This window comes from Cupressus sempervirens, chromosome 6 (assembly GCF_028749045.1).
Source record: "Cupressus sempervirens isolate cs-2001-9-10 chromosome 6, ASM2874904v1, whole genome shotgun sequence".
Taxonomy (NCBI): domain Eukaryota; kingdom Viridiplantae; phylum Streptophyta; class Pinopsida; order Cupressales; family Cupressaceae; genus Cupressus; species Cupressus sempervirens.
The window spans coordinates 182664779-182691831 of record NC_143123.1 but is presented as its reverse complement, the minus strand read 5'-3'; the positions used below and the strand labels follow the sequence as shown (position 1 = coordinate 182691831).

Below are 27053 nucleotides of genomic sequence, written 5' to 3'. Positions count from 1 at the left end.
TGTCAACTTGGATATTCTTTGGGCCACCAGAATGCAAAGATATGAATGGATTGTTATCTACAGATGTCAAAGTCTGGACGTATATGCATGAAATGAATGAAGCTGTTTGGAAGCCTGGTATGGACACATACTGGTCTGGAAGGATGGAGTCTTTGTGGAAATCGCCTTTGATTCTATATGGCATACATGGAATAACCTAACACGCATCATGAATCGATGATTAAATGCTCAAATGGTGAATGCAAAGGATGCAAGTATCTACTGATGAAGATATATAAAGCAAGAGTAATTAAACCGGCGGTTGTATTTGGTTTTATTTAAAATCATATTAAAGTCATTAGATTGGTTAGATTTTGTTGTGAAAAGGTACAAGGTTTGGAACATAACCGATCCCTTTTCATTCTCTATAAGTATATGTAATAGAAAATCAAACAAACGACCATTGATTCATTCAAAAAGATTATCTACTTTCCTGAGGCATATAAGTTATTATAATTCTTTTCCTGGAAGAGATTGAATTTGAACTAAGCTCTTGGAGATTGAAATTATTGGGCACACATTTCAATATTGTGTGATGTAAAATTGTGTTGAGTGGAGCATCTACATTGGAGTGTCTTCAACACGAAACTTTCTGCAGTATAATCAGTAAGATTTTTATGTGTTGTAAAGTTAAATAATATATAGTTCGTCCTTTGTGATCCTTTTGTTTTCTATTAATAATTTATTATTTGGATAAGTGGATCAAATTATTTGCTGCTATTTAAACCCAACAAATACAAATATTTTAGAATATTATAATTGTTTCCTTATTTGTATCTATTTTGTCCCTTTAAAAGGTTAAAACATTATAGATCGGTTTCAATATGCATAAAATGAAACAGTTTGACACATCCTAATAACTGAATTGATCATAGATTTAATATTCATAATATCATAAAGTTGTATGCGAAAACTTATAATATTGACTCTATCACCCATTTAAATTTCAGCATTGATCCTTAACTCGCTCATTTTTCTCTCTCTATTTGCTGGAAATATTTTGAATTTTTTCCGTTAAGGGTTTAGTATCTTTTTGTTTTAGTAATTCACTTTTAATCTCATTTCAGCATTCTCAAACTTATTAAAGCAATCATAATCCGAAGATTGATACTCATCATTCACAATCTAGAAGTTTTCTTGAAATCTTGCCATTTAAGGAAGTTCTCTTTGCGTTGAAATTATCTGTTATAAATGTCTTGGATTCAAGTTTGTTATCTAGGATCAAGTGTACAAGCTTTGGTTTTGCAGAACCAAAAGCATAGGGGATTTGGATCGTATCGACCAATCCCGTCAAGTTGGCCTTAACCGGTTGGATATCCCAGCATCGAGCAGGCAAGGCTCATAGGATTCTAATCAACGATTTTGATAACCAATAGATTGGCAACTCTACTAGGGAAATTACAAGTAAGCTTTGCATACTCACTCCAATAGACCAGTGTAGAGACTCATTTAAAGCACAATTTTGTGGTAAGATTCATATATTCAGATATTCACATCCATATTCTCACAAGTATTTTTATATTACTTGTACGAAGGGATAAGGAATATATTATGACTTTGTAATATAAATTGTATTATTTTATTTTTATAATAAAATAAAATATTCTTTGTTTATTATTAAAGTCGTGGAGATTTAAACTGCAGGCAAATCGTCCTTTGTAATTATTTTCTAGAATTCAGTATACAATTTAAATATTGGATAAGTGGACACAGACATTTAGCATTTTTAATTTGATCATCGCAGATATTGTGAAATATTAAATCATTTTCGTATCTGTGTCCAGTTTGTCTCCCTACCAGAGGAGTTAAAATTCAATTTGGACTAATTTAAGATTGTATAAATATTTGATCTGTCGCATCTTGATTATTTAATTGTTGGCAGTATAAGTGCGTAAAACATTATAAAGTTGTACGTGAAAATTCACTGAAGTTGACTCTATTGCCCGGAAGAGCAAAGGCACTGGTCTTTTTATTATTTAAGTCAGAAAATCTATAACTTCCTTCCTACAAGTGTCAAATTAATTATTATTCAATTATGCAAAACATTCAACCATTATCCAGCATCCAGTTTTCATTTTAATTGAGTTTCAGGACTTTGCCAGCTGGAGAACTCCAAAGCTTAAATTCGCTCTAGAAAAGCCTTGAACCAAACAATCAGTGTTTGAGGTGAAAGTTTACCTACCTAAGTGTAGCGGAGCCTGAAGTGTAGGGGAATCAAGAAGTATTCCTGTTCATTGGCCAAAACTGATTGAGAAGTCCTATAGGAGAAGTGGCAAGCTCTTGGATTTCCAATCTACAGTTTTGGGAACCAACAAGCCCTTTGAATCATATTGTATCCGGATTTTGTTCTCATCACCTCCTCTTCCTCCTCACCAGTTATTTCGGAACACACCAGATCGTGCATTGTTTGTTTGCTGGTTTGCGATGGCTGCCCTGGAGGTAGGTGGTTGTTCCTGGATGAAAATCACTTGTGGCCCTCTCGTCTTTAAGTTATACGGACAGTCCTTGGTGGAATGCTAGCAGATGTCACATAATGACTTTTTCGGACATGCTCCTTTTGTGTGCCCGTTTTCTTTGCACATCGTGCACCACAATTCTCTCTCGTCATTCCACCTTGCACCTCTTTTCATCGTTTTGAACTCCCACATCATGCGTTCCATATCATTTTGTAATGCTTACACCTTTTTGTTAGATTCATCATCACTGCTACTACCTTCGTTTGATGATTCATCACTCTTGGATGATGACTTACTTTTCTTCTTCTTCAATGTTTTGCTTTCACTTTCCAAATTCATAGCTCTGTCATATGCATCATTATACAACATCGGCAATACAATCCTCATCTTTCTTCCTAGAAATGCGTTCAAACTGTCGACGAACCATCTCTTCAATTTATCCATTGATTGGGTTTCCATCTTCTCGAGTAATTTCGTCAACATTCTATTGTAGACTCAGACACTTTCCTTCTTCCCTTGTTTAGGACTATAGATCTTTGTGACAATCTCATTATCATCCCAAAGTAGTTTATATTTTGCTTAGAATTATTTTTCTAAGATCATCCCATAAACCTAATTTTGTTTTGTCCAAGTCTAAATACCAGTCAATGGCAACACCCCGTAGTGTTGCAGGAAATTGTTGAACCCATTCGTATTTATCGATAACCCCATTCGCCACCCAAATAGTTTTGCAAGTATGACAATGTCTGACAAGATCTTCCTTCCTGTCGCTAGTAAACTTGGGTAGTTTTTGTTTCAGCCCTGCCATAACAGGTGGTCGTTGTGTTGTTACAAGTGGTTGTGTTGCCTGTAACAATTGATGTTGTTGTGCCCTGTGCAAAGTCTGTGTCTTCGTGTGAACTTTTGGCTGAGTGCATTGCAATGTGATAGAATCTGAGAAGAGGTGTGGTCGACTATCAAACTGTACTCGCTCATACAGTGTATCTGAGAAAAATAATCATCATGCACTTGTACTCATTCGGCACCTTCAGCCACGTTGGTTCCCTCTTTACTTATGTCCGGGTTCCCCACCTATGGTGTATGCAAGTTTAGAAAATCCTCCCTTGTCTCCTCAACCAAATTCAATATTTGCCGCATCTCTTCAAGTAATTCCTTGGTACATCTTGGTCATCTTCCATCTTATCAATAGGTGTCGATGCATTAATCTTAGAATCACTCACATGTTGCTGATTACTACTGCATGCATCTTCGTGACATTCATCTACACAACTAATCAATTCATCCTTATAAATGATCTCTTTGTCTTCATATTGTGTAGACAACTCTTTTTCACAACGTTCAACCTCAAACTGATTTGCATAATTCTGAGGTGGAACTTTACTTTCAGATTTAGAAAAAGAACTCATACCTTTACTTGCATAAGAGTACTTGCTTCCATCATTGCTTTCTTCTTCCCAATTTGCATCAAATTCATATGAAGACGAACATGTACTATCACTGTCCTCCTCTTGACTTGAATAACCACTCTCATCATTGTCTTCACATGATGCTTCTTCATAACATATTAGATCAGCAACCTTATCTCCATCACTTGAAACATAACTTTCAGCCCCTTCATCCTCATACTGAGATGAACACCTTTCAACTTCATGATTAGTTATGTTCTCAACCCAAAGCAAATCAGCAATAGGAAAAGGAATGACTGAAATTTCTTCTTGTACATATAACTGATCAAGTGAATTAATTCTGTCATCTGCTGCTGTGATACTACAAACATGTGCACTATGTTCAGCAAGAAAAGAATCAGTTCTTCTTTGCAACAAAAAAATTTCATCTTCACATATTTTTAATTCTGAATTTTCCATAATATTTTTTACAACAGCAGTAGTATCTATATGCTGATCTGAAATTGAACACTCTTCATGACATTGATTTCTCCTTACGACTTCATTTTGCCGGCAAACATTTCTAGAGAAATGACTCTTAGTTAATCCGTACTTCATATTATTTTCAATCTCTATCGCTATCATGAATGTCTGATGCAAAGTCTAGGGCTCTTTATCTCTCAATAGATAACTCATCTTTTTATCGAATGCATCAAAATAAACCATTAAACACATTTGATCATCCGGCCTACAACTTTCAGGAATATTATTTAAAAGTCTTGCAAATCTGATATTAAATTCAGGAACAAATTCATCATTCCTAATTTGGATCTTCGGGAACTTCTCAAAAGAATAAGAGACGCTTATTCTTTCCCCAAATTGCTTCATGAAGGTTGAAATTAATTCATCCCAGAATGAAATAAAACATGTCAACAAAAAGGAAAACCAATCTCTAGCATCACCTTCTAAAGTTTGAACAAATAACTTCATATGCATGTCTTCATTAGAAATCTCGAAATCACCAATGAAATCACTAAACATCTGAACATGATAACTAGGTGAATTTTCATGGTTCCCATCAAACTTAGGAAAATGCTTTCTAAGATCATATGGCATAGTGTTTGGGAAACCATGAATGCCATCGAAGAGTAATGGCATGTACCTTTTGGCAGAAATAGATCTACAACTTTTATTCATGGGTTGCATACTAGGTGAAAAGAAATTTGCCGTTTCTAACAAATTTACTACTCGTTCACCAAATTCACTTTCAGAATTTATTATTTGCAACAGATCTGAAAATTCTTCTACCAATTTCAACTCCAAACATATTTGAAAATATAAAAACATTTTTTGAATCTATCTTTCACAAAGTATGTTGAGATGTATCAAATTGTCATAGGTAAATATTGTGTAGCCGACAGGATGTATGTCATCGGCAGATATTGTGTAGCCGATGGGTCCCTTCGGGAAGGTTATTGTTATGTAACCAACAGGTCCCTTCAAGAAGGTTCTTGTTATGTAGCCGACGAACCCCTTTGGGAAGGTTCTTTGAAATAGTATATGTACACCGTGGGAAATCATTGTAATCATCATCATAAGCATAATGTAATGTCTTTGGCATATGCAAATAATACAAGGACTTATGCTGTTCTTGTCTATTGTCTGTGTGCATTAATCTATTTACCCCATGTGGTAAACATTTAGCGCTATTGCCCGATGGACTTGGTACAAAGGCAGAGCAATGAAGACTAATGCCGAATCAGTTAAACAAAAATAAGAACAAGCTAAAGGACAAAGATGAAATCTGCACAGCACGAGGAAATCTAATTTTAGGACAGCAAGCCGAACGTAGAAGGAGGTTCCAGAAGATTGCCGACGGACACCGGAGCACTGAAGAATTGTTGGAAGACACTTGACAGCGGTTGGATTTGGTGGAAGAAGCAAAGGAGGAGTTTCTAAACTTGCATATGAAGAGAGAAGAGAATCCAAATGGAAGGGGATTAACTTGCACGGCTTAGAGTGCCGAGGGAGCACAAGCGCGGAGTGAACTCTTCATCTGAGATACACTTCTGAAACGGACAGCTTCAGTTGACGAAAACCCTTCTTCACCAAATAGCACGACTGTCGAAAAAAGCACGGGTGTTCAAAGCAGCACAGGTGTGCAGAACAGCACGAGTGCAGAACAGCGTAGATACACAATAAACCCCTCAACCTCGAATGGTAATGGCAGGACCAAAGGAAAAGTTGCCTATGTTTGATGGTGATGGAGCAGTCAACCCAATCCAACATTGTAAAATATGTGAAACAATTTGGAGGCGTATGGCGTACCAGATACAAACGAATGGGTTAGACAATTTCCGACAACCCTAAGAGGGGTAGCAATCAATTGGTATGCCGATACAAAACCGCAAAAATTAACCTGTTGGGATGATGTTAAAAAAGAATTTACCACTGAATTACAATTGTTATGTGATGACAATGAGATTGTAGCTGAGATATACAACACAAAACAGGGGAAGAATGAAACAGTCCGAGTATACACCAGGAAATTGAAGGACTTAATAAATAAAATGGAAAATAACCTAGCAGATGAGTTGCAAAAAATATGGTTCATTGAAGGCCTACACCCGCAATTACTGAAGAAGATGAAGATTGTGCCGCCATCGTCATACACTGAAGCATACAATCGAGCAATGAACTTAGAAAGTCAGCATAAGACAAAAAAGAAACAGAAGAATAGTTCATCCGATTTAGATGACGACGCGTCTTCGGGAGAAGATAGCAGTGATGATGAAAGCAACAGCAAGAAGGTTTGCGCTCTCCAAAAGGACATGATCCGAATGATGAAAGAATTTAAGAACATGCAGAAGGAGACCAAGGGAAATCAGTTATGGTGCACAGAGTGCAAGACAGAAGGCTATACGAAAGTATCTTGTCCAAAGAACCAGTTCTGCGAAATCTGCCAGATCATGGGACATTCCACAAAGGAATGCCCCTTCAATATGAAAACAAGAGGACCTCAACAAGTGTTCCTAACACAGGAGGCTTCCACGTCAGGAGGAAGCGGAAACACCAGTAATGCAGGTGCCACGTCGGGAGGGAACAGAAATAATAGACAAGGGCAAAACAACAACACTAATATCAACAATAATAATGGGAGCTGCAGTCGAATTTAGTAAAATGCAAACGGTCGGCCGATGGTTCAATGCCGAGCATGCAATTTGTGTGGCCACTTTTCCCGAGACTATACAACAACAAACATACCAAAGTTGTTATGCAGATGGTGCGGTCCAAGAGATCATGAAGATGCCAAGTGCCCGAAATCAAGAGTGAATTTGATCACCATCGAGACGAACGAAGAGGAGGTTCTGGAAATCACACGGAAGCAAGCAAAACTGTACCCCGACCCAACGGAGGAAAAGAAGAGACTGGAGGAAGTGCAAATGGAAATTCAGAAAGCAACGCAGACGGAGAAAGCACACCTGAAGGACACTACCGGTATCTCAACAAGGAACTATGCGGAACAAAACATTGTACAATAGATATTACAAACTAAAGTACAAGTCAGAATAAACGATCTGCTACTCACAATGCCTCAACTCTGATCGGCACTCACAAACATCGCTCCAACTACTAAACTACCAGGAGAACACGGAAGGGAGCAGAGAAGTGGAGCAAGTACAATGGACAGAAGGGAGAAGGAAAGTGGCACAAGTGCAGAGGATCCAATGTTGCTAGCCCTCTCATCCGGACGACATCTGGCAGTAATCAAGATGGGAATTCTGGGAACTGTTCTAACAGACACGATTGTGGACAGAGGGTCCGTTGTGAATGTGTTACCGGAGGATACCTGGAAGAGGTTGGGACAGTCGACGTTGTGGCCATCTATGTTCCAATTATTAATGATAGACCAACATGGGATCAAACCGTTGGGAGTCCTAATGGCACAGCGATGACTATAGGAACAGAGTCATTCCTGCTCGACTTCGTCATCATCCCGCTGAAGAGGAGAGGATATGACGCCATTCTGGGCCAAGGATGGCTCATACAAGCAAAGGTTAAGCATGACTAGAAGAAGAATACTCTATCAATGGAATGTGGAGGCAGAAGATTCATAATTGACCTACACACACAAATGGTAGGTGAGGAGGCAGCATCGTCAGACTCAGAAGGTGAAAGCGAGAATGATGACGAGGGGAAGAATAGAATGGAACCTAATGAAGAGGGAGCATTGAGACTGGAAGGAGGGTCGAATGAGGACGACCTAGACTCATTGAACGGCCTTTTCCACTGGCAGATGAAGGATTACGAGCTCTTTCTGAGCTATAATATGTTAAGGGTCGACGAAGGTGAGAAAGAAGAAGGAAATGAATGTTCAAAGGAATACAGAGAAGTGAAAGAAGGAAAGGCAGTTAGGACTAAAACGGAAGGGAAGAACATACAATACGAACCCAAAAAACGGAAAGATTCCACCGTATGACCGTGCAGAAAGAAAATGTTATGTCAAACTACGGATATAGCAAAAAGGTGCCGACAGCAAGGAAGACACATCATACGGTCTGCACAGGAAACAAAGAGGAAGGGTTTAATAAAAGCTACAGCAATACGGAGTGAAGGTTATAAAATCAAGAATATAGTTGTTGACTGCAAGCAGTGCCAGCCAACGGAATTCATGGTACTGAGTGCCAAGAATGAACTAGGCGATCTGGAAAACCTAAGGGAGAGATCGTGTAACTTAAATAAACTTCGAAAATTGCAAGCACAAAAGGCCACGGAGGTGACACAAAACATGCGCAAAGCGTGGCATGATAAACATCTGAAATTGAACAAGTTCCAACCAGGACAGTGGGTGTTGAAGTATGATGGACGGAACGAGATCAAACCAGGCAAGTTTAAAGTCAAGTAGCTCGGACCATACCAAATTCGGGAGGTAGGCGACAATGGAGAAATAAAATTGTGGACTTTGGACGGACAAGAAGTGCCTCAAGCAATCATTGGGTCGAAGATAAAGATGTACCATTCTAGGAAGACTCCCTCATCGTCACAGAATGATGAAGTCCGAACAACTCCCTCGTCATCGTAGAAGGGCGAAGTGTTGATGTTTTAGCATCTGGAGAAGAATATCTGAATCTTCTATGATGTTATTATTTCAGAGAAATAAGTAAAATAGTTCGACCCTGATATCTGTCCTTCATTCTAAGAAGTTATACATATGTTACTGTTTAATATATAACAGAGGTATATCTATACATACACGTATTCATATTAATGTATGCATACGTGTACGTATACATACACCTCTATTATATATTTGTTGTTATTTATAAACAGTATACATATGTTTTATATTGTCTGATCCGACTGCTTTGCTGTTGGTTTGTATATTGCTCATGACAGATATCATTGTCGGACTGCACATTATTAATATGAATTAATCATCGACTAAGATGGTGTCGATGTGTCACTGCATATTACTATCGACTAAGATGGTGTCGATATGCCTCTGCTCAGTATTACCCTCAACTGAGATAATACCCGCGCTGTGAATGATATGTTCAATATCATTATCGGGTGCCGATAACATGAGGTTATCGGTTATGTATTGTTATCCGCATATAAAGTTTTGTTAGTGATAACAATGTTGTTAAACATGCCGCCGAAGAGGCATGTCCCTATGTGGCCCATGGGCCACGTAGAGACATGACTCTTTGGGGTCATGTCTATTCAAAATATACATATATGAGTATATCGACCTGCAGTGAAGATATAAAAAAAAATTACAATCAGATATACCAATACCTGCAGTAGTCGATATTCTACAATATTGCAATTTCATTGTTAACATATACCTACAGTGATTCGCAGGAAGCAATCATCGCTAAGGAAGGAAGAATTCAAGAGTCTGCTCCAAACACTGCAAGATAAGTCAAGTTACTCTGCTTGTTTCATTCAGAAATTAATTGCACATATTTGTAATTGTTCATCTATCAGAGATCCTAAACTTCAACATGGTATCAGAGCAGTGCTGATAAGAAAACTATTGCAAATATTAAAGTTCTGAGTCTAACTTAAAAGAAAACAAAAGCCTTAACAGTAAAATTAAAGATGGTGAATCATGTAAGACTTGAAGATAGATTAGATGGAGCCTCAAATTTTTCATCTTGGAAAATCAGAGTTTTAATAATTCTAAGGGAGATGGAATTAGAAAACTATATTGAAACAAATACACCAATGCCTGAAAACGAATCTGAGAAAACAACATGGAAAAGGCACAATAATAAGGCAATGAAAATAATCATAGATTCAGTTAAAGATCATATTCTTCCTTCTATTGCAAATCTCAAAACTGCATTTGATATGTTCTCTACAATTCAAAGTACGTTTGAAATTAACAACACAAGCAGATTACTTACTTTGAAACAAGATCTTCTTTATATAAAAATGAAAAATGGAGAATCCATTACATCTTACTTTCTTAGAATCACTGAGTTAAAGGATCAATTAGCTACTATGCAAAATCAAATAGATGATAAGGAATTGAGTATGATTGCCCTTAGAGGACTTCCTCTATCATGGGAAACCTTCATAAGAGGCTTAAGCTCTCGTCCTGAACTTCCAAAATTTGATCAATTGAAGAATGAATGCACTCAAGAAGAGTCCAGACTAGCATCCAGAGGTTTAAATTCAAATCAAGATAATGATATTCAAGCTTTGTACTCCAAGTCCAACAAGAAAAGAAAGTTCAATCACAACAAGAAGGGAAACAATAAAAATAATAAATCTCACAAAAATAGAGACTGGTCCAAAGTAAGATGTTTTAAATGTGATAAGCTTGGTCATTCCTACTATGCATGTCCTGAAAAACAGAAAATTCAAGCAGCATTAGCAGAAGTTAAAATAGAGAATAATAAAAAGACAGACAAAGAAAATTATGCATTTATAGTAGCTCTCTCAAGTGAGTTAAATTCTAATCACAGTACCTGGAAACTAGAGAGTGGAGCTTCTCGTCATATCTCTGGATTTAAAGACAAGTTTGATACTCTCTCAAATCATGAAGCTGAAGAAGTTACTATTGGAGACAACTCCTCTTATCCAATTAAAGGCATTGGCACATGTTCTATTCAACTAAATTCTGATATTACTCTGCAGCTAAATAATGTCCTTTATGTACCTGGAATCAAAAGAAATCTTGTCTCCATCTCCGGACTAGCTGATCAAGGTTACCACATTGCATTTCAAGGAAATAAAGTTCTATCTTGGACTAGGAACTCATCTATCAAGAAAGCTATAACAAATGGGGTTAGGGATGGGAGTCTTTATACACTATGTAATTCTCAAAATCCTGAACTAAACCTAACTCTTAGTAAAAATAAGTCAAACTCTATTGAAATTTGGCATAGAAGATTAGGTCATTTAAATTTTCGAGCTTTAGCATCTATAAGTAAAATTGTAAAAGGTCTTCCAAATCTTAATTCTGATCACTCAAGTATTTGTAAAGGTTGTGCATTAGGGAAAAACACTAAACAATCATTTCCACATAGTGTTCATAAATCTAAAAACATACTTGAGTTGATTCATACAGATCTTTGTGGTCCTATGTCTATCCCCTCTCTAAATGGATGTCAATTTTATGTAATTTTCATTGATGACTACTCTAGGAGAACTTGGATTTATTTTCTGAAAACTAAGGAGTCTTCTGAAGTCTTATCCAACTTCAAAGAGTTTAAAGCCCTAGTTGAAAATCAATCAAGTCAAAAGATCAAAACCCTTAGGTCTGATAATGGGGGTGAATTCACTTCTGATATCTTCAAAAAACTTTTGTATTTCTGTTGGGATTAAGAGGGAGTATTCCGTACCTTATAATCCTCAACAGAATGGTATAGCTGAAAGAAAAAATAGATCCATTGTTGAGTCAGCCAGGGCCATGCTACATGATCAAAACCTTCATTATTTCTTTTGGGCTGAAGCTTCCAATACAGCTGTATATATTCAAAATCGTTGCCCTCACTCTATATTGGAAAACATCACTCCTGAAGAAGCATTTACCAAAGTTAAACCAGACCTAAGTCATCTAAGAATTTTCGGATGTCCAGTCTACATTTACGTTCCAAAAGAAAGGAGAACCAAATTAGAACCTTCTGGAAAGAAAGGGATATTCATTGGTTATAGTGAAACTTCAAAAGGATACAGAATCTACATTCCTGGACAAAGAACTATTGAGGTGAGTAGAGATGTCATATTCGAAGAAGACACAGCTTTCAAGACTTCTAATGATGATGAATGTATTTCAGAAGAAGATCAAGAAACAGAAATTGAGAGGGAGGAAAATTCTGACATATCTTCCATGTCTAATAATAATGAATCTGATCATGTCAACCGTAACAATAAAAAGAGACCCCTTTGGGCCAGAAAGATGTTAGCTGAAAATCAAGTTGAACCAGATGATGTAATTCAAGAAAGCAAAAGAACTAGAAATCAATCCTGTTATGTTGCTCTGTTATTTGAACTCATTAAATCAGAACCCGACAATGTTAAAGAAGCACTCTCACAACAATCTTGGAAGGAAGCCATGATTGAGGAATATAATTCAATATTGAAAAATGATGTTTGGGATATTGTACCAAGACCCAAAAACAAATCTGTTGTTTCCTCCAAATGGTTGTTCAAGATCAAACACGCTGCAGATGGAAGTATTGAAAAATACAAGGCAAGATTTGTGGCCCGAGGCTTCTCTCAAAAGGAAGGCATTGATTATGATGAGACTTTTGCACCCGTTGCCAGATATACCTCAGTCAGAACTATTCTAGCTATTGCTGCATCTAAAGGATGGAAAGTACATCAAATGGATGTCAAAATCGCGTTTCTCAATGGAAAGATTGAAGAAGAAGTTTATGTTGAACAGCCTGAAGGATTCAGTGTTTTTGATCGTCAGACTCATGTTTGTAAATTGAAGAAGGCACTGTATGGTCTTAAACAGGCTCCTAGAGCCTGGTATGAAAGAATAGATACTTATTTGCTAAAATTGGGATTTGCCAAGAATGAAGCCGATCCTAATTTATACTTCAAAACAGAAGAAGATGATATGGTTATCTTTGTTTTATATGTTGACGATTTACTAATCACAGGTGATGAACACATGATAGAAAAATGTAAACAAGATCTCTCTGCTGAATTTGAAATGAAGGATCTAGGGTTACTTCATTATTTTTTGGGATTAGAAATCTGGCAGCTAGACAACAGTATTATACTAAATCAAGGAAAATACACAATTGACATATTAAACAAGTTTGGTATGATGGATTGCAAACCAGCTGCTACACCTATAGAGATAAACTTACTCAAACTAAAAGATGGTATGAATGAATCTGAAGATGTGGATCCTACCTATTATAGGCAAATTATTGGATCCTTAATGTACCTGGTTAATACTCGCCCTGACATTTGTTATGCAACTCATACCTTGAGTCAGTTCATGTGCTCACCTAAGAAGATACATTTGCAGGCAGCTAAATACATAATGAGGTATCTAAAAAGTACTATTGGAATGGGAATCAAATATGACAAAGTTAATCTTGAGCTATCTGGATTCTCTGATTCAGATTGGGCTGGAAGTTCTATTGAGCGCAAGAGTACTTCCGGATACTGCTTCAGTCTTGGATCTGGTATGATTTCTTGGACTAGTCGGAAACAAACTTCTGTAGCCTTAAGTTCTACTGAAGCTGAGTATATTGCCTCCTCTCTATGTGCCCGAGAAGCAGTTTGGCTCCGAAAGTTGCTCTCTGATCTCTTCAAAAGACCATTGAAGTCCACGGTGATTCATTGCGATAATCAAAGTTGTATTAAGTTTTCTTCAAATCCAGTGTTTCACAATCGCTCTAAACATATTGAAATTCCATTCCATTACATCAGAGATATGGTTAATCGAGGAGTTATACAATTGGAGTATATAAGTACAAATGATCAAACAGCTGATATTTTTACTAAACCTCTTGCTAAAGTGAAATTGAAACATTTCAGGGAAAGACTTGGAATGATTATTTGTAATGGAAATATTTTGAAATAAAATTGATTATTTGTTTTTCTATTTTTGTATGTAATGAAAGATGACGATCATTCATGTACATAACTAATAATCTAGATTTATCTACAAGGTGACGATCTTGTATATATAGAGATTATTTTTGGGCTTCTCTAAACATTGCTTAAGTGCAAGTAGAGATTATTTTGAGCTTCTCTAGACATTGCTTAAGTGCAAGTAGAGATTATTTTGGGCTTCTCTAATCATTGCTTAAAGTGCAAATAGAGATTATTCTTGACTTACCTCTAGACATTGCTTAAGTGCAAGTAGAGGATATGTACGTTACCTCTAGACATTGCTTAAGTGCAAGTAGAGGATATATGTGTGTTATCTCTAGACATTGCTTAAGTGCAAGTAGAGATCAGTTACTGTTCATACAGTATTGCTTATTGATGACTCTGATTAAAGTTTTTCTTCTCCCTTGCTAAAGAGGGAGTGTTGATGTTTTAGCATCTGGAGAAGAATATCTGAATCTTCTATGATGTTATTATTTCAGAGAAATAAGTAAAATAGTTCGACCCTGATATCTGTCCTTCATTCTAAGAAGTTATACATATGTTACTGTTTAATATATAACAGAGGTATATCTATACATACACGTATTCATATTAATGTATGCATACATGTACGTATACATACACCTCTATTATATATTTGTTGTTATTTATAAACAGTATACATATGTTTTATATTGTCTGATCCGACTGCTTTGCTGTTGGTTTGTATATTGCTCATGACAGATATCATTGTCGGACTGCACATTATTAATATGAATTAATCATCGACTAAGATGGCGTCGATGTGTCACTGCATATTACTATCGACTAAGATGGTGTCGATATGCCTCTGCTCAGTATTACCCTCGACTGAGATAATACCCGCGCTGTGAATGATATGTTCAATATCATTATCGGGTGCCGATAACATGAGGTTATCGGTTATGTATTGTTATCCGCATATAAAGTTTTGTTAGCGGTAACAATGTTGTTAAACATGCCGCCGAAGAGGCATGTCCCTACGTGGCCCATGGGCCACGTAGAGACATGACTCTTCGGGGTCATGTCTATTCAAAATATACATATATGAGTATATCGACCTGCAGTGAAGATATAAAAAAAATTACAATCAGATATACCAGTACCTGCAGTAGTCGATATTCTACAATATTGCAATTTCATTGTTAACATATACCTACAGTGATTCGCAGGAAGCAATCATCGCTAAGGAAGGAAGAATTCAAGAGTCTGCTCCAAACACTGCAAGATAAGTCAAGTTACTCTGCTTGTTTCATTCAGAAATTAATTGCACATATTTGTAATTGTTCATCTATCAGAGATCCTAAACTTCAACACGAAGTCTGGAGGGAAAATTGAATTTGTTGTATTTTCCAAAAAAAAAACAAGATTGAAAGAGCATCGTACGGTTTTTTAAAGGTTCATTCACCGTACGGATTTTAATAGAAAGAAACATGCAAATCACCGTATGGCATTGAATTCCCTACTTGCCATGTACAGATTCTGGATATTAAGCAGCCCTCTGTCATGAACGGATTTTAAAACTTATTTGTTTGCACCGTACAGTATTTTGTGCTTGAACTTTCTTGTTGCGTACAGATTTGAGAGTTAAGATTCCAGTTTGCTATCATACGGACTTCAAAGATTAAAAAAACTTTCTGATTGCAGCCCGTACGAATTTCATATTAAGTTCTCTAATAGCGTACAGATTCTGGAAATTAACTACTTTGGGGGTCGTACGGCTTTTAGAGATTGTTTTCTTTGATGGTTAAGTGTTCTTGTTACTACCGTACGGTTTTGGAGATTAAGCTTGTAGTCTGTCACCGTACGGATCTCATAGATTAAGTCCTCAATTGCACCACACGAATTCTGAAAGGTCAAAATAGCTACAATACGGATTTTGAAAGATAAGTTGCTTGTGTGCTTCAATATGGATTTGCAAGTTTAAGTTTCCAGTTTGCTAGATTCAGCTTTCTGTTTGGAGTACAGATTTTGTAGGATATTGTGTACAAATTTTCAGGACTTAGCTGGGCATACGGATTTGAAGACTTAGCTTGGTGTACGGATTTGAAGACTAACCACCACCTTACGGATTTAAAGATCTCTGAAGGAATATGGATTTTAGAAGATGGTTTCCTTGTTTACCTTCATGTTGCTGACGTACGGCTTTCATACGGATCTAGAGGTTCAATGTTCTATGGATTTGCAGGTTTTATTCAAGCACCGTACAGCATTTTCAGATTGTTAAGTCTTCTAGTTGACACCGTACGGATTGTGGAGAGCTTTCAAAAGAGTTTAAAATATATAACTTACCATTGTATGGGTTCCTATTGATGCATCCATAGGGCAACTAATTGAAGAGAAAATATATACCAGTAGTACAGCAATTGCAATTTATTGGGCACCGTATGTTCGAAGCAGTCAAAAGTGAAGGGCAGAAGGAAGCAGTCAAAAGAGAGGAGAAAACAAAAAAAAATGACGACAGATTGAAATAGTTCGAAATGAGTAAAAAAAACGACAACAAATTGAAACAGTTCGGAATGAATAACGCATGATGCCAAAGGGAAGGGAAAACATAAGCAGTTTCCAAAAAGAGTGGAATCGGAAGAAAATCACAAAAATAGTGTGTTCCATGCAATTTTGTGTGGGTTTGAGAGTGCTAATTTGGTCTTGGCGGCGGGGGCGCTGCTCCTCGACCCCGCCCTATATCACGACAGGGAGCGCGCCTACCCCGCGGGGGCACTGCCCCTCGACTCCGCTGCGGGTGATGCCCCCTAGACCCCCAGTCAGTGCGGTTATCAGTCGTGGGAAATGTGACCAATTGATGAGACCTAGAGCTGCTGCAGACATAGTGTGCCAGAGGTGGAAAGATCAATGGAGAAAGCCTTTCGAGAGGGGTGATACGCTTTGAGGCACTTAGAGTAGGTGTAGGATATGAAGCTGTCTTGGTGGATGCATAGAGAGAACACAAGAGGAGCTGATTATCCAGTTGAAGGCAGTATAGTGACACTTGGCTCAGGGTACCCAGGAGTTGGAAGCAGAGAAAGTAGCATGGGTGACTATTAAGGTCAGCTTGATTAAGGAGACAGTATTGTGTTAGCAGAGGCTACAGGATGCAACGTGGGTACAAGCACGGGACGAATGTGAAAGTGATGTGACAGAAGCAGATTTATCTTGTTGTAGTTAGTCAATTAATGTATTTTGTTTGTTAATTTGTCTCAGATATTTTGTAATTGTCGTCCGGAGACAACTTTTTCTTTTGGGGGGGATGATGTTGTAGGTAAATATTGTGTAGTCGACAAGATGTATGTCGTCGGTAGATATTGTGTAGCCGATGGGTCCCTTCGGGAAGGTTATTGTTATGTAGCCAACAAGTCCATTCGGGAAGGTTCTTGTAATGTAACCGATGGATCCCTTCAGAAAGGTTCTTCGGAACAGTATATGTACACCGTGGAAAATCATTGTAATCATCATCATAAGCATAATGTAATGTTTTTGGCATATGCGACTAATACAAGAAGTTCTGTTGTTCTTGTCTATTGTCTATGTGCATTAATCTATTTACCCCACGCGGTAAACATCAAACCACTCTCCTACTTAGTGCTGAAAATACCACTTGACAAAGAAGCTATTGTGAAACTTACTTTCATGGAAAGGAGATCTCATAAAAGTGGAAAATACCTTTCAATGCTGATGCCTTCAAACTACTTCAATGCTGCAAATAACAGCAGATTCAGATCCTATCTGGATTTAGTAACTTTTGCACCGCATCTCACATAATTCTTTCACCCATTGTCAAGAACTGGAGATCACTTCTTCAAATCTACATTCCAACTGTTGTATCCTTCACAATACCTTCAACTTCACAATGCACTAGTACAGAGATATAACTTCGAGTCGCCACTCCCTTAGTGAGAAAAGATTTGCCTAACTTACAGAACTTGAAGGATTGCGACTCAACCGTCACATCCCAACTACCTTTGGTAGCGGACAACTTACACACTTAACTAATACTATCCCCGAAGGTTTCAATTATTCCCAACAACAACTATACATTGGTAATCAAGGGTGGATCAGATTCCAATACTCAATGGTATCAGCATTATGGGCACCTCAACGTAGCCTACCCATCTCAATTAGCTCAGGTGAATCTAGAAGAAAGTTTACCTGACATATAACAGTAGATAAAATGTGTATGTGGAGCTTGCTAAGTAGGGAAGCAACACAAAACTCAGTTTGCATATGGACAAGCTTGGAGAGTCTTAATAGTCCTATAGCTGATTCATGTCGATGTTTATGAACCAATGAATAGAGGGTCTGATCATTGGCGCCATGTATTTTCTCTTGGTAGATAATTTTAGTAGGAAATTGTATGTGTTTTTCTTGAAATCAAAATCAGATGTGTTAATGGAATCTCAAAAGTTAAAAAATAATTAGTAGAGAAAGAGCCAAGATATGACATCATAACTCTTAGACCCAATTATGCAAATGAACTTTATTCAAACAAATTCATTGACTTATGTGGTAAACAGAACATCAAACATCAATACATAACACCCTATACTTCACAATAGAATGTGGTAGTTCAAAGAAGGAATCATACTATTATGAAGATGGACAAGTGCATGTTGGAAAATAGGACTGTTCCCAAGGAGTTTTGGGCAGTTCACACTGCAATTTATCTCCCCAAAAGGTTTTTGACATAGGTAGTGATGGAGAAGACCCCAAAGAAGCATGGTCTAGGAGTAAACCAAAGGTGATTCATCTTAAAGTTATCAGTTTTAATAAATACATCTACATTCCAAATGCAAAGAGAACCAAACTAGACTTGAAGAGTCGGGAATTAATGCTCACAAGGTATAATGACAATCATGAAGCCTGCAAGTTGATTGGTGTTGACACCAACCATTTGGCATTTAGTAAGGATATGATCAATAATGATCCAAGAGGATCCTATAAACCATAAGAAATGAAAGTCTTCAAATCTGGATGGTGGTGGCTCTAGTATGTAGAGCTCATCAACATGATCGTAACACAACTTAAACGGGCTCAAATGGAGTCCATATGACAAAGGTATGGCTGGTCAAAGTTTCCAAAAAGATGGCTTGACCATGTACAAATGATCGTGTCAGCATGCTGACATGGCATTACCAAAGCATGAAATGTTGCAAGATATTGAGGTGTCATGCATAGCTAGTGTCAACCAACCAAGTGATGACAGGTGGTAGGATGTTGAGGTGGCAAGCACAGGTGGCATGTACGAACCACATTATGATGTGTCAGTATGTGCACAAAAAACATAGTGCGATGTGGCACAATGCATGGATGCCAAGTAGCACTACTGGCATGTGGTTGTTTGTTAGAAACTTGTTGAGCTTTGAACATGCAACCTCCCACTATTCTTAGCGCCAACCTCTAGACCAAGCAGACTTTTTGGTGATAGTAGGCGCGATATTGATATTATCATGTATAAAACAGGGTAAAGACCAAATATGGGAGTCTAGGGGTTTGAACCATGACCAGCCATTTGCCTTAAAAGTCACAATACCATTACACCACACAGTTTAAGATATAATCCAAATGAATTGCATTTGTCAATGCATTGATTGATAAAAGTCTGTTTCAAAAAGATTTTCAGCTCAATTTAGTTGATATGGGGAAATATTATTGTTGATCTCTATATAGCATTTTTTTAAAGTATAAAAAGGGTTTTTTTCCCTCTTGGAAGGGGGGACCTCGGGAATGAATTAAACATGATATTTTTATCACAAATTGTAACAGAAAAACATGTGAAGTTCTTATGTACTTAGAATGAATTTTTAATGCTTTTGTGAGCCAATCCCTCCCGTTTTGAACAGAAAAAGACTTATGGACTTTAGGTTATGTTGGGAAAGACCATGCATCTGAGTTGAGCTGTAGAGTTGGATGTTACGTCAAGGGAATGATTTTGAATGTTCTGGATTAGGGAGAGCTTGTAGGGCTTGAATTTTCTTGGGAGGCGTATCAACTTGTCATTGCAACTTGAAGACCAGAGTGATGTAGTTAATAACTTGTGGGATTATCATCAATAATGGCAAAGATCTTGCAATTTAGGCAGATCTGCAGACATAGCCTTGAGTTGTGAACTTTGTTAACAATTCTTGTCTGCCTTATTTTGTTTTCTATGCTTCAAATGCTCTTTTTCTATGCTCTTTTTCGCATGCAAATTGTCAACGATCTAACAGTAGCAAAATTTTTGACCTATAGGTGAATCTCACAATTTGATTAAGTAATTCATAAGTAGGATCTTTACAAATCACATAAAAAAGTTTCAACTCTCTCTCGAAATCAACAGTATTGAAGGCTATAGATTTAGTTGTCCAACTTCCATTGGCTCTACCTAAAGGAACGGACTCTAATGATTCTGAACATGAATAATCTCATTCTAAGCATGTGGAATCTCCTAGACAGGTACCAATTCCAGAAGATTGTCTTCAGGAGAACCTACATCAGCATCCAGATGACACCAAACCAAGCAACCCAAGTCATGATTTGCCTAAAGAGGTTTCTCAAAAGAGACTAGAATGATGGTGAAAAAGTCATTTGTGATGTTCAAAGAAATGATCAAGTCAAGAGCAAGGAAAACGCAGTTAACTTTGTGCTTATGGCTAACATTCAAGAGATTTATCAGCCATGAGTATTTGAGGAAGAAAAAGGTAAACCGAAATGGGAAAAGTCCATGGAAACCCAACATTAATCTTATGAAAAATGAGACTTGGGTTAATTCAAATCTTCCACCCAAGAAGAAACCCATTGGTTGCAAATGGGTGTACAAAGTCAAGAACAAAATGGTAAATTTGATAAGTACAAAAGCACAGCTCGTGGAAAAAAGGGTTTCCTCAAAACAAAAGTTATTGACTAAAAGGATACCTCTTCTCCTACAGAAAAGATAAGCACCATCGACCTAGTTTTGGCCATGGAAACACAATTTGGTTGGACGGTCAATCAAATGGATGTGAAGGGTGCCTTCCTTACTGATAACTTGGAGGGGGAAATATACATGTCAACCTTAGGTTTTTTAGGTTGTAGGCAATGAGCATTAAATATGTAGACTAAGGAAAGCTCTGTGTGGCTTGAAGAAAGCATCCAAGGCGTCGTACATTAAAACTAGCATGTATTTGACTCAACAAGCTTCGAGGTACGTCCTTCAAATCAGAATGTGTATGTCAAAAGCGTTAGCAATGAGATCAACCTACTAGTCATTTATATAGATGAAATCATCACTACAAGTAGGGAGGCGCATTTTATTGAACAAATCAAGTACGATTTGAGTAAGGATTTAAGCATGACTGATTTAGGCTTCATAGATTACTCCATGTATAAGTTTGAAAAACAGGTGGTTGTATTTGTATTACTCAATCTACATATGTTAGGACATTACTCGACAAGTTCAGAATGGCATATTGCAGAATCTTGTCTATATTTATGGAGAACATGCTGAAACTTTCAACCAAAACACACTATAAAAGTGATCAATTTAATCAGCATTCAAGCAACTAGTGGGCAGCCTTATCAATCTTACAGCCAGTAAACCTGATTTGAACCATATTGTGAGTTGCATTTCTAGGTCATCACGATTCTCATCAAGCCATCTTCCACTAGGTCAGCCTGCATAGGCATATGAGTCACAATGTCTGTATGAGTGGACATTACCATCCATTTTGAGCATTTTGTCGTAGCAGTTGAATGTGTCTTGATGTTTCCAATAGAATTCTCTTGTATGGCATGCAATCATGACATTATAACAGCAATGAACGTATTTTGTAGTGTGTATTAGAGCTCCTTCAATAATTTAAATTCTGAAGTGTTGTAATTAACACAACAAATTAAATTTTCATAAGAAATATGTACATAAATGAATATTATTAATAAAAGAGAAAAAAGCATAATTTATTTTTTATTTTCTTATTATTTATATAAATTAAGATCTTAATGAGTGAAGAACTTGGCATACACATTATATTAAATAAAAGAAATTTCCAAATAAGTAAATCGTAGTATATCATAATGTATTAAAGGAATTCCTAATAATTAAATCGTAGTTTATTAAAACTGGAATTCATTAAGCCATCGAATTACAAAACGCTACTTCCTAAACGGCGTGTGCCAAAAGGTGTGGAGCACGTATATATTGAATAGACCAAAACGTACGAGGAAGCAGGGACTGATTGAAATCATTTGAAGTGTTAAGCGCAGACCCCAAACAACAGCAACACCAAACTAATATCAGACGCGGAAACAAGACGGGGAAATCTCAGTGTTTGCGAAGGAAGGAAAATGGAGGTCAAATCACTACCAAACGGAAGTTGAGCACAGTTATATCCGCACCAGAAGAAACATGAATACAATCTGAAGGTGACACTGTAACAGCATAAAGGTAGCAAGGAACGAAACTCTGCACATAACCTAAGCAAAAAATGGAAGTTTGAAACGCCTCTCTGTGACGGGTCAGCAAGGTGAAGGGAGTTTGAAAGCTTAGAAGACTGATCAATTTGCATATCCGCCAATACTCATTTAAGCCGAAAGGAATCAGTGTAAAGGATACACTAATCTAATTACAATTCAAATATAATATCCAGCCAGCACATCAACTATTCAGATCTCAGAGGTACACAGCTACCTATAATGGATGGTTAATACAGCAAGAATATATTAATTCTCCTCAGGGAACGTTAAGGGTATTCATGTGATGGATATCAAATTCCCAACCTGAGAATCAGAGAACATTCATTAGGAATGTTGAGTTTCCTTAAAAAGGGACTCGAAGATCAGAGGGCATTCAGAAATGAATGTCGGGATTAAGATCCCAGAGAGAGATTCATAGGGAATCTCTTAGAGGCAATATATATATTGTAGCGGTTAAACATATGCATATGTCAGAGACTTGGTTAGAGGTGGGATCTCTACCAAGTAGTGAATTATCAGAGATCCCAAGAGGCCTAAGGAGGATGCCCTTTCCTATGATAATCACCTAATCGAGACGCAGTTCTCACCAGAGGATTAGATAATTTGAGGAAGGACTCCTCTGGAGGATTAGAAAAGGGTAGTTGGGTAGAATTTAACTTAAGAAATATATACATATAGATTTAATCTTATAGCAATTTTCTTTATATTTAATCTTTCCAATCTTCTTTTATGATTACTAACAAATATTCGCAGGTTTTTGACATTCTACAGGAGGTGGGACATTACAAGTGTGACACCATCATATAACTGTAACAGCTATGAGGAGTTTAGTAATGGTATTGAGGTTTCATGATTAAACATTCTTGCATATGTTTTTGATCTTCCAAGGCAAAGACGACAACAGTTTGCACAGTAAGAGGAACTTCATGTCTTAATTAATCATCATGTTGTTTATGTTAGAAAATACGATGTTCTCATTATATTTGAAAAATTCAAATTGACTAATACCTTGGCTTCTTCACTGTATGCTATCATTTCACTTTCAAAAAATCTAGGTGATCAGAAAGTGACAAGTTCTTAACCCTAGTTTGGACAGCAACCTAAAAATTGTAGAGTTCTGTAAAATACTAAAAAGGACCATTAAAATCAATCCCCAAAGACGCAATCTGCAAAGTGCTTCAAAATGTTGGCTGCATTCTGTCTACCAGCTCAGACTATCTCTTCTCCCCTTTCTCAACCTTCTTTTTAATTTATAATTTTCAGTTTCAATTTTCCTGCTACAACATTTGGTTGATGTATGACCACTTTTCTTTCCGTCTTTGTACAATTAACATAAGGAATCAAGAGTAAATTTTCTTCCATGATTATAGAATTATGAAAAGATGAACCGTACCTCTTGGGGAGTTCCTTTCGAACATTAGATGCTCCAAAAGAAATTCTCCACCATGACCTCTGATTCAAGTTTTTTTTAACTTGATTCTCTTCATATTCCACCGGCCAAACCTCTTGAGTATCTAAGGTAGGAAGATCAGATTTTGATCCAAGCAATGAAAATGCTGAGTATGAAAACCCTTTGACTTGTTCTATCATAGCTCCTGGCCCTCTTAACTGTCCACACCTCAAGACAATTCCATCAACTGGACTCACCTGTCAACAATAAACCAATGAAAATGACTTAAATATAGAACCATGAAACTAATAAATATTTATAAATGAATATGATTAATAGTTCATTCTTTCCATAAGTTCATTGCAATAATATTTCAAGCTAGAAATAGCTGGTTACCAGTTACCAGGCATTTTGGGTCTTCATCAAGAGGACGGGAGCCCTCTTTAAGCTTACGGGCAAAAAAATCACGAATAGACCCATATTCTTCCAAGGGCAAAGCCACTTCATCCATATCTGAATAATTAAAGAGGAAAAGTTTGTCATAAACAGCAAAAACAGAAAATTTAAAAATTCACATTTAAAAATGAAACATTATTTCCAAGGCTTTGAAATATATTATAAGGTTCATTTTCTGTTTCAAGATGATGGAATCTAAAACAAAAATATTGTCTATTCTATTTTCTGCTGTAAGAGATTTATTCACAGACTTATAACAACTGCCAAATTTATTACTTGCTGGGTACGTTATGCATATTTGAATATTTTTCTACCACTATCAGTTGGCATTTAATATTATATTTGACATTTGGCATTGATCAATATTCAAGAATCATACTATGAAATGATTTAGTTTAAGAAGTCTGTATGTTTCACTTTTTGTTTTTTAAATAAATCACACACGCACACGCACACACACGCACACACGCACGCACGCGCACGCGCACGCACACACACGTGTGTACCCAAACCTTTTTAAAAAAATCATGTACCCACGTACCGGGTTCTTGCACCTACACCTGTCCCACAACCTGAGCCGGTAACTTAGAGAAATTATCATCCAATAACAAATTGAAAATTTGTTTTAGAAGCCATCTGTGAAGCCGTGCAAAGAATTCGACACAAACATTTGCCTTGTTTTTAAAAATAAAAAAATCATTGAGTTCATCATAGAATATTATGTAAAATAACAGCAAGAAATACAAAAAGAAAGACAATACACCAGTATCTTGTCTATTTCATCGTTTGATGCATAGATTGCATACACGTATACTCTGAATTTCCAAGTACTCCCTTTTTTCTTTTACTGGTTGAGTTTTCACAAGTTCAACTCTCACATTTTTATAGGCACAAAAAAATGTGGGTAAATTTGTCAATACAAGTAAAACACTAGTTAAAATACATTTTTATGTTGCTTTTACTATAAAACCATGTGTTTTCTCTTTCAAGATGTCAATTTTTTATTGAAAATACATTTTGCAAATGCACTTCACGAAAAAATATGTTTCTTCAAAAGATTTTGATTTTTAGTACTTATGTTGTAAAGTTTTTGCTCGGTTTTTGTTGAGTTTTTGCCGAGTTGAAACTTTTTAGCTTGTTGAGTACTCTCCGGGTCCATGTCTGCAAACATATGGTTTCATGACACGTATAGCATAATTGAAACCATATTTTCTATTTGAACTGCACTTTATGACTAGATGGTTTCCCAAATTCTTTGTGTAATTACCCCTGGGGATCCTCTTAGGATTTGGCCTATCAATGTATACATTATTTTGTTCAACAATCAATTGTGATTATAATTTATAAAAACTTGATTGGAATTGGAGAGATCAGTAAACAAGACTTCTACATTATTTTAGGCAGTCCAAGTTTATCATTGATTAGATTAGCAAAAATATTTGTTAGCAAGTGACCTTAGACAAATGTATAAATTACTTCCAGGATATTTACAGAAAGATGATTAACTAGTGCAATGTAAGATATCTACCAATATGGAGGAGGTCTGATATATTCCCTAGAAAGTAGGTAAGTCTGATAAGGATTACTGACTTGTTGGACTCTTTTAATTAACACGATATGCCTAAATTTCTATATCATAAAAACATAGTGAAGAAGGGTGTGTCTTTGTTATAGGATATAATAAAAAGTTTTCGTCCATATAGTATCCCCTTGACTCTTAATCTTTCTGCCCGTGTTGCAAGTAAAAATGGGTTAGTTCGACAAAAGAATATAAATGCTTGTAGATGATTCTTATGACATAGACTCTGAAGATGATTTGATTGCATTTTCTGAATATAAGCCTAATACGCATGCATTTGACTAATACAGCCCCTGGTGCAGGAGCACCCTAGGGTTTTTTAATCCAAGCCCTAGTTCATTTTCGTGTTTGTGATTGAGGAGTGGATCACAACGAATAAAGAGCCATCAAATAAGCACTTAAAAAACATCAGTCTAGTTCATTTGATATTCGCAAGTTCGCAGCCAGATGAGTAGTTAAGTTCACTAACCGTGCGAAGTTGCACAACAATCAAAGTGAAGGTTTCACATAATCGCAACAGTCAACAAGAAGAAACATAAAAGACATGCGAAGTGGCACAAGTGAAGAAAAGTAAGCTTGGGGCATGATCCCAACTTGAAATGAGTAACATCAAACGAAGCCAACGAAGTTGTGAAGGAAGGAAAGACAATGGATCGCAACGTCACGACCGCTAGTGGTTAAGGCAACATAACCGTAGTGAAGCGGTGATGAATAGAAAAGCAGACAGTTTCGCACCGTCACAACCAAGCAATGCTAAGTCTAATTAACAGCAGCAAAGGTGCGACTAAAGCCAAAATAGACCGTTTTGCATTGTCGTGAACAAAAGATGTTAAGTCAACAAAGCAGCAACGAAGCAATGATCAAAGGAAATAAGATGATTTCACAAGGTCACAACTTAAGAAAACCATATTGCGCAAGGTTGCAGGAGTCAACAGACAATTAAGGAGAATAGTTGTGAAGCCACGCAAGTTTATGTTCGCATGGTCGCAAGGGTAAACAAGTAGCTAAGAGAATGGACAGCGAAGTTGCGCCAAGACATTTTCGCACAATCACATGGTAGGGTAAGTAGTCAGAAAAAAGAGGTGCAAAGCCGCGACCAATGTTCGCAGTGTTGCACTAATGAAGTAGACAATTAGAGGATAAGCACAAGGAGGAGAAGTTAGAGAGTTGGAGAACTAGCATGGTAGAAGCTAGCAGAGAGTTATTTTCTA

The 27053-nt window shown here is 36.9% G+C and overlaps 1 protein-coding gene across 3 annotated transcripts in view; it reads right to left on the bottom strand.

The window, feature by feature from the left end:
* The window catches only part of PSD1 (phosphatidylserine decarboxylase 1), a 237285-nt gene that overhangs the window by 53667 nt on the left and 156565 nt on the right, over positions 1–27053 (bottom strand). For all 3 annotated transcript variants that reach the window (XR_016352819.1, XR_016352818.1, XM_089787359.1), the window contains exons 6-7: positions 24211–24320; positions 23811–24064 (exon numbers count right to left, since the gene is read on the bottom strand). Coding sequence is in view for 1 of the 3 variants with exons in the window: in XM_089787359.1 (XP_089643485.1) it covers positions 23811–24064; positions 24211–24320 (364 nt within the window). In the remaining 2 variants the exon portion in view is untranslated. The remainder of the gene's footprint in view (positions 1–23810; positions 24065–24210; positions 24321–27053) is intronic.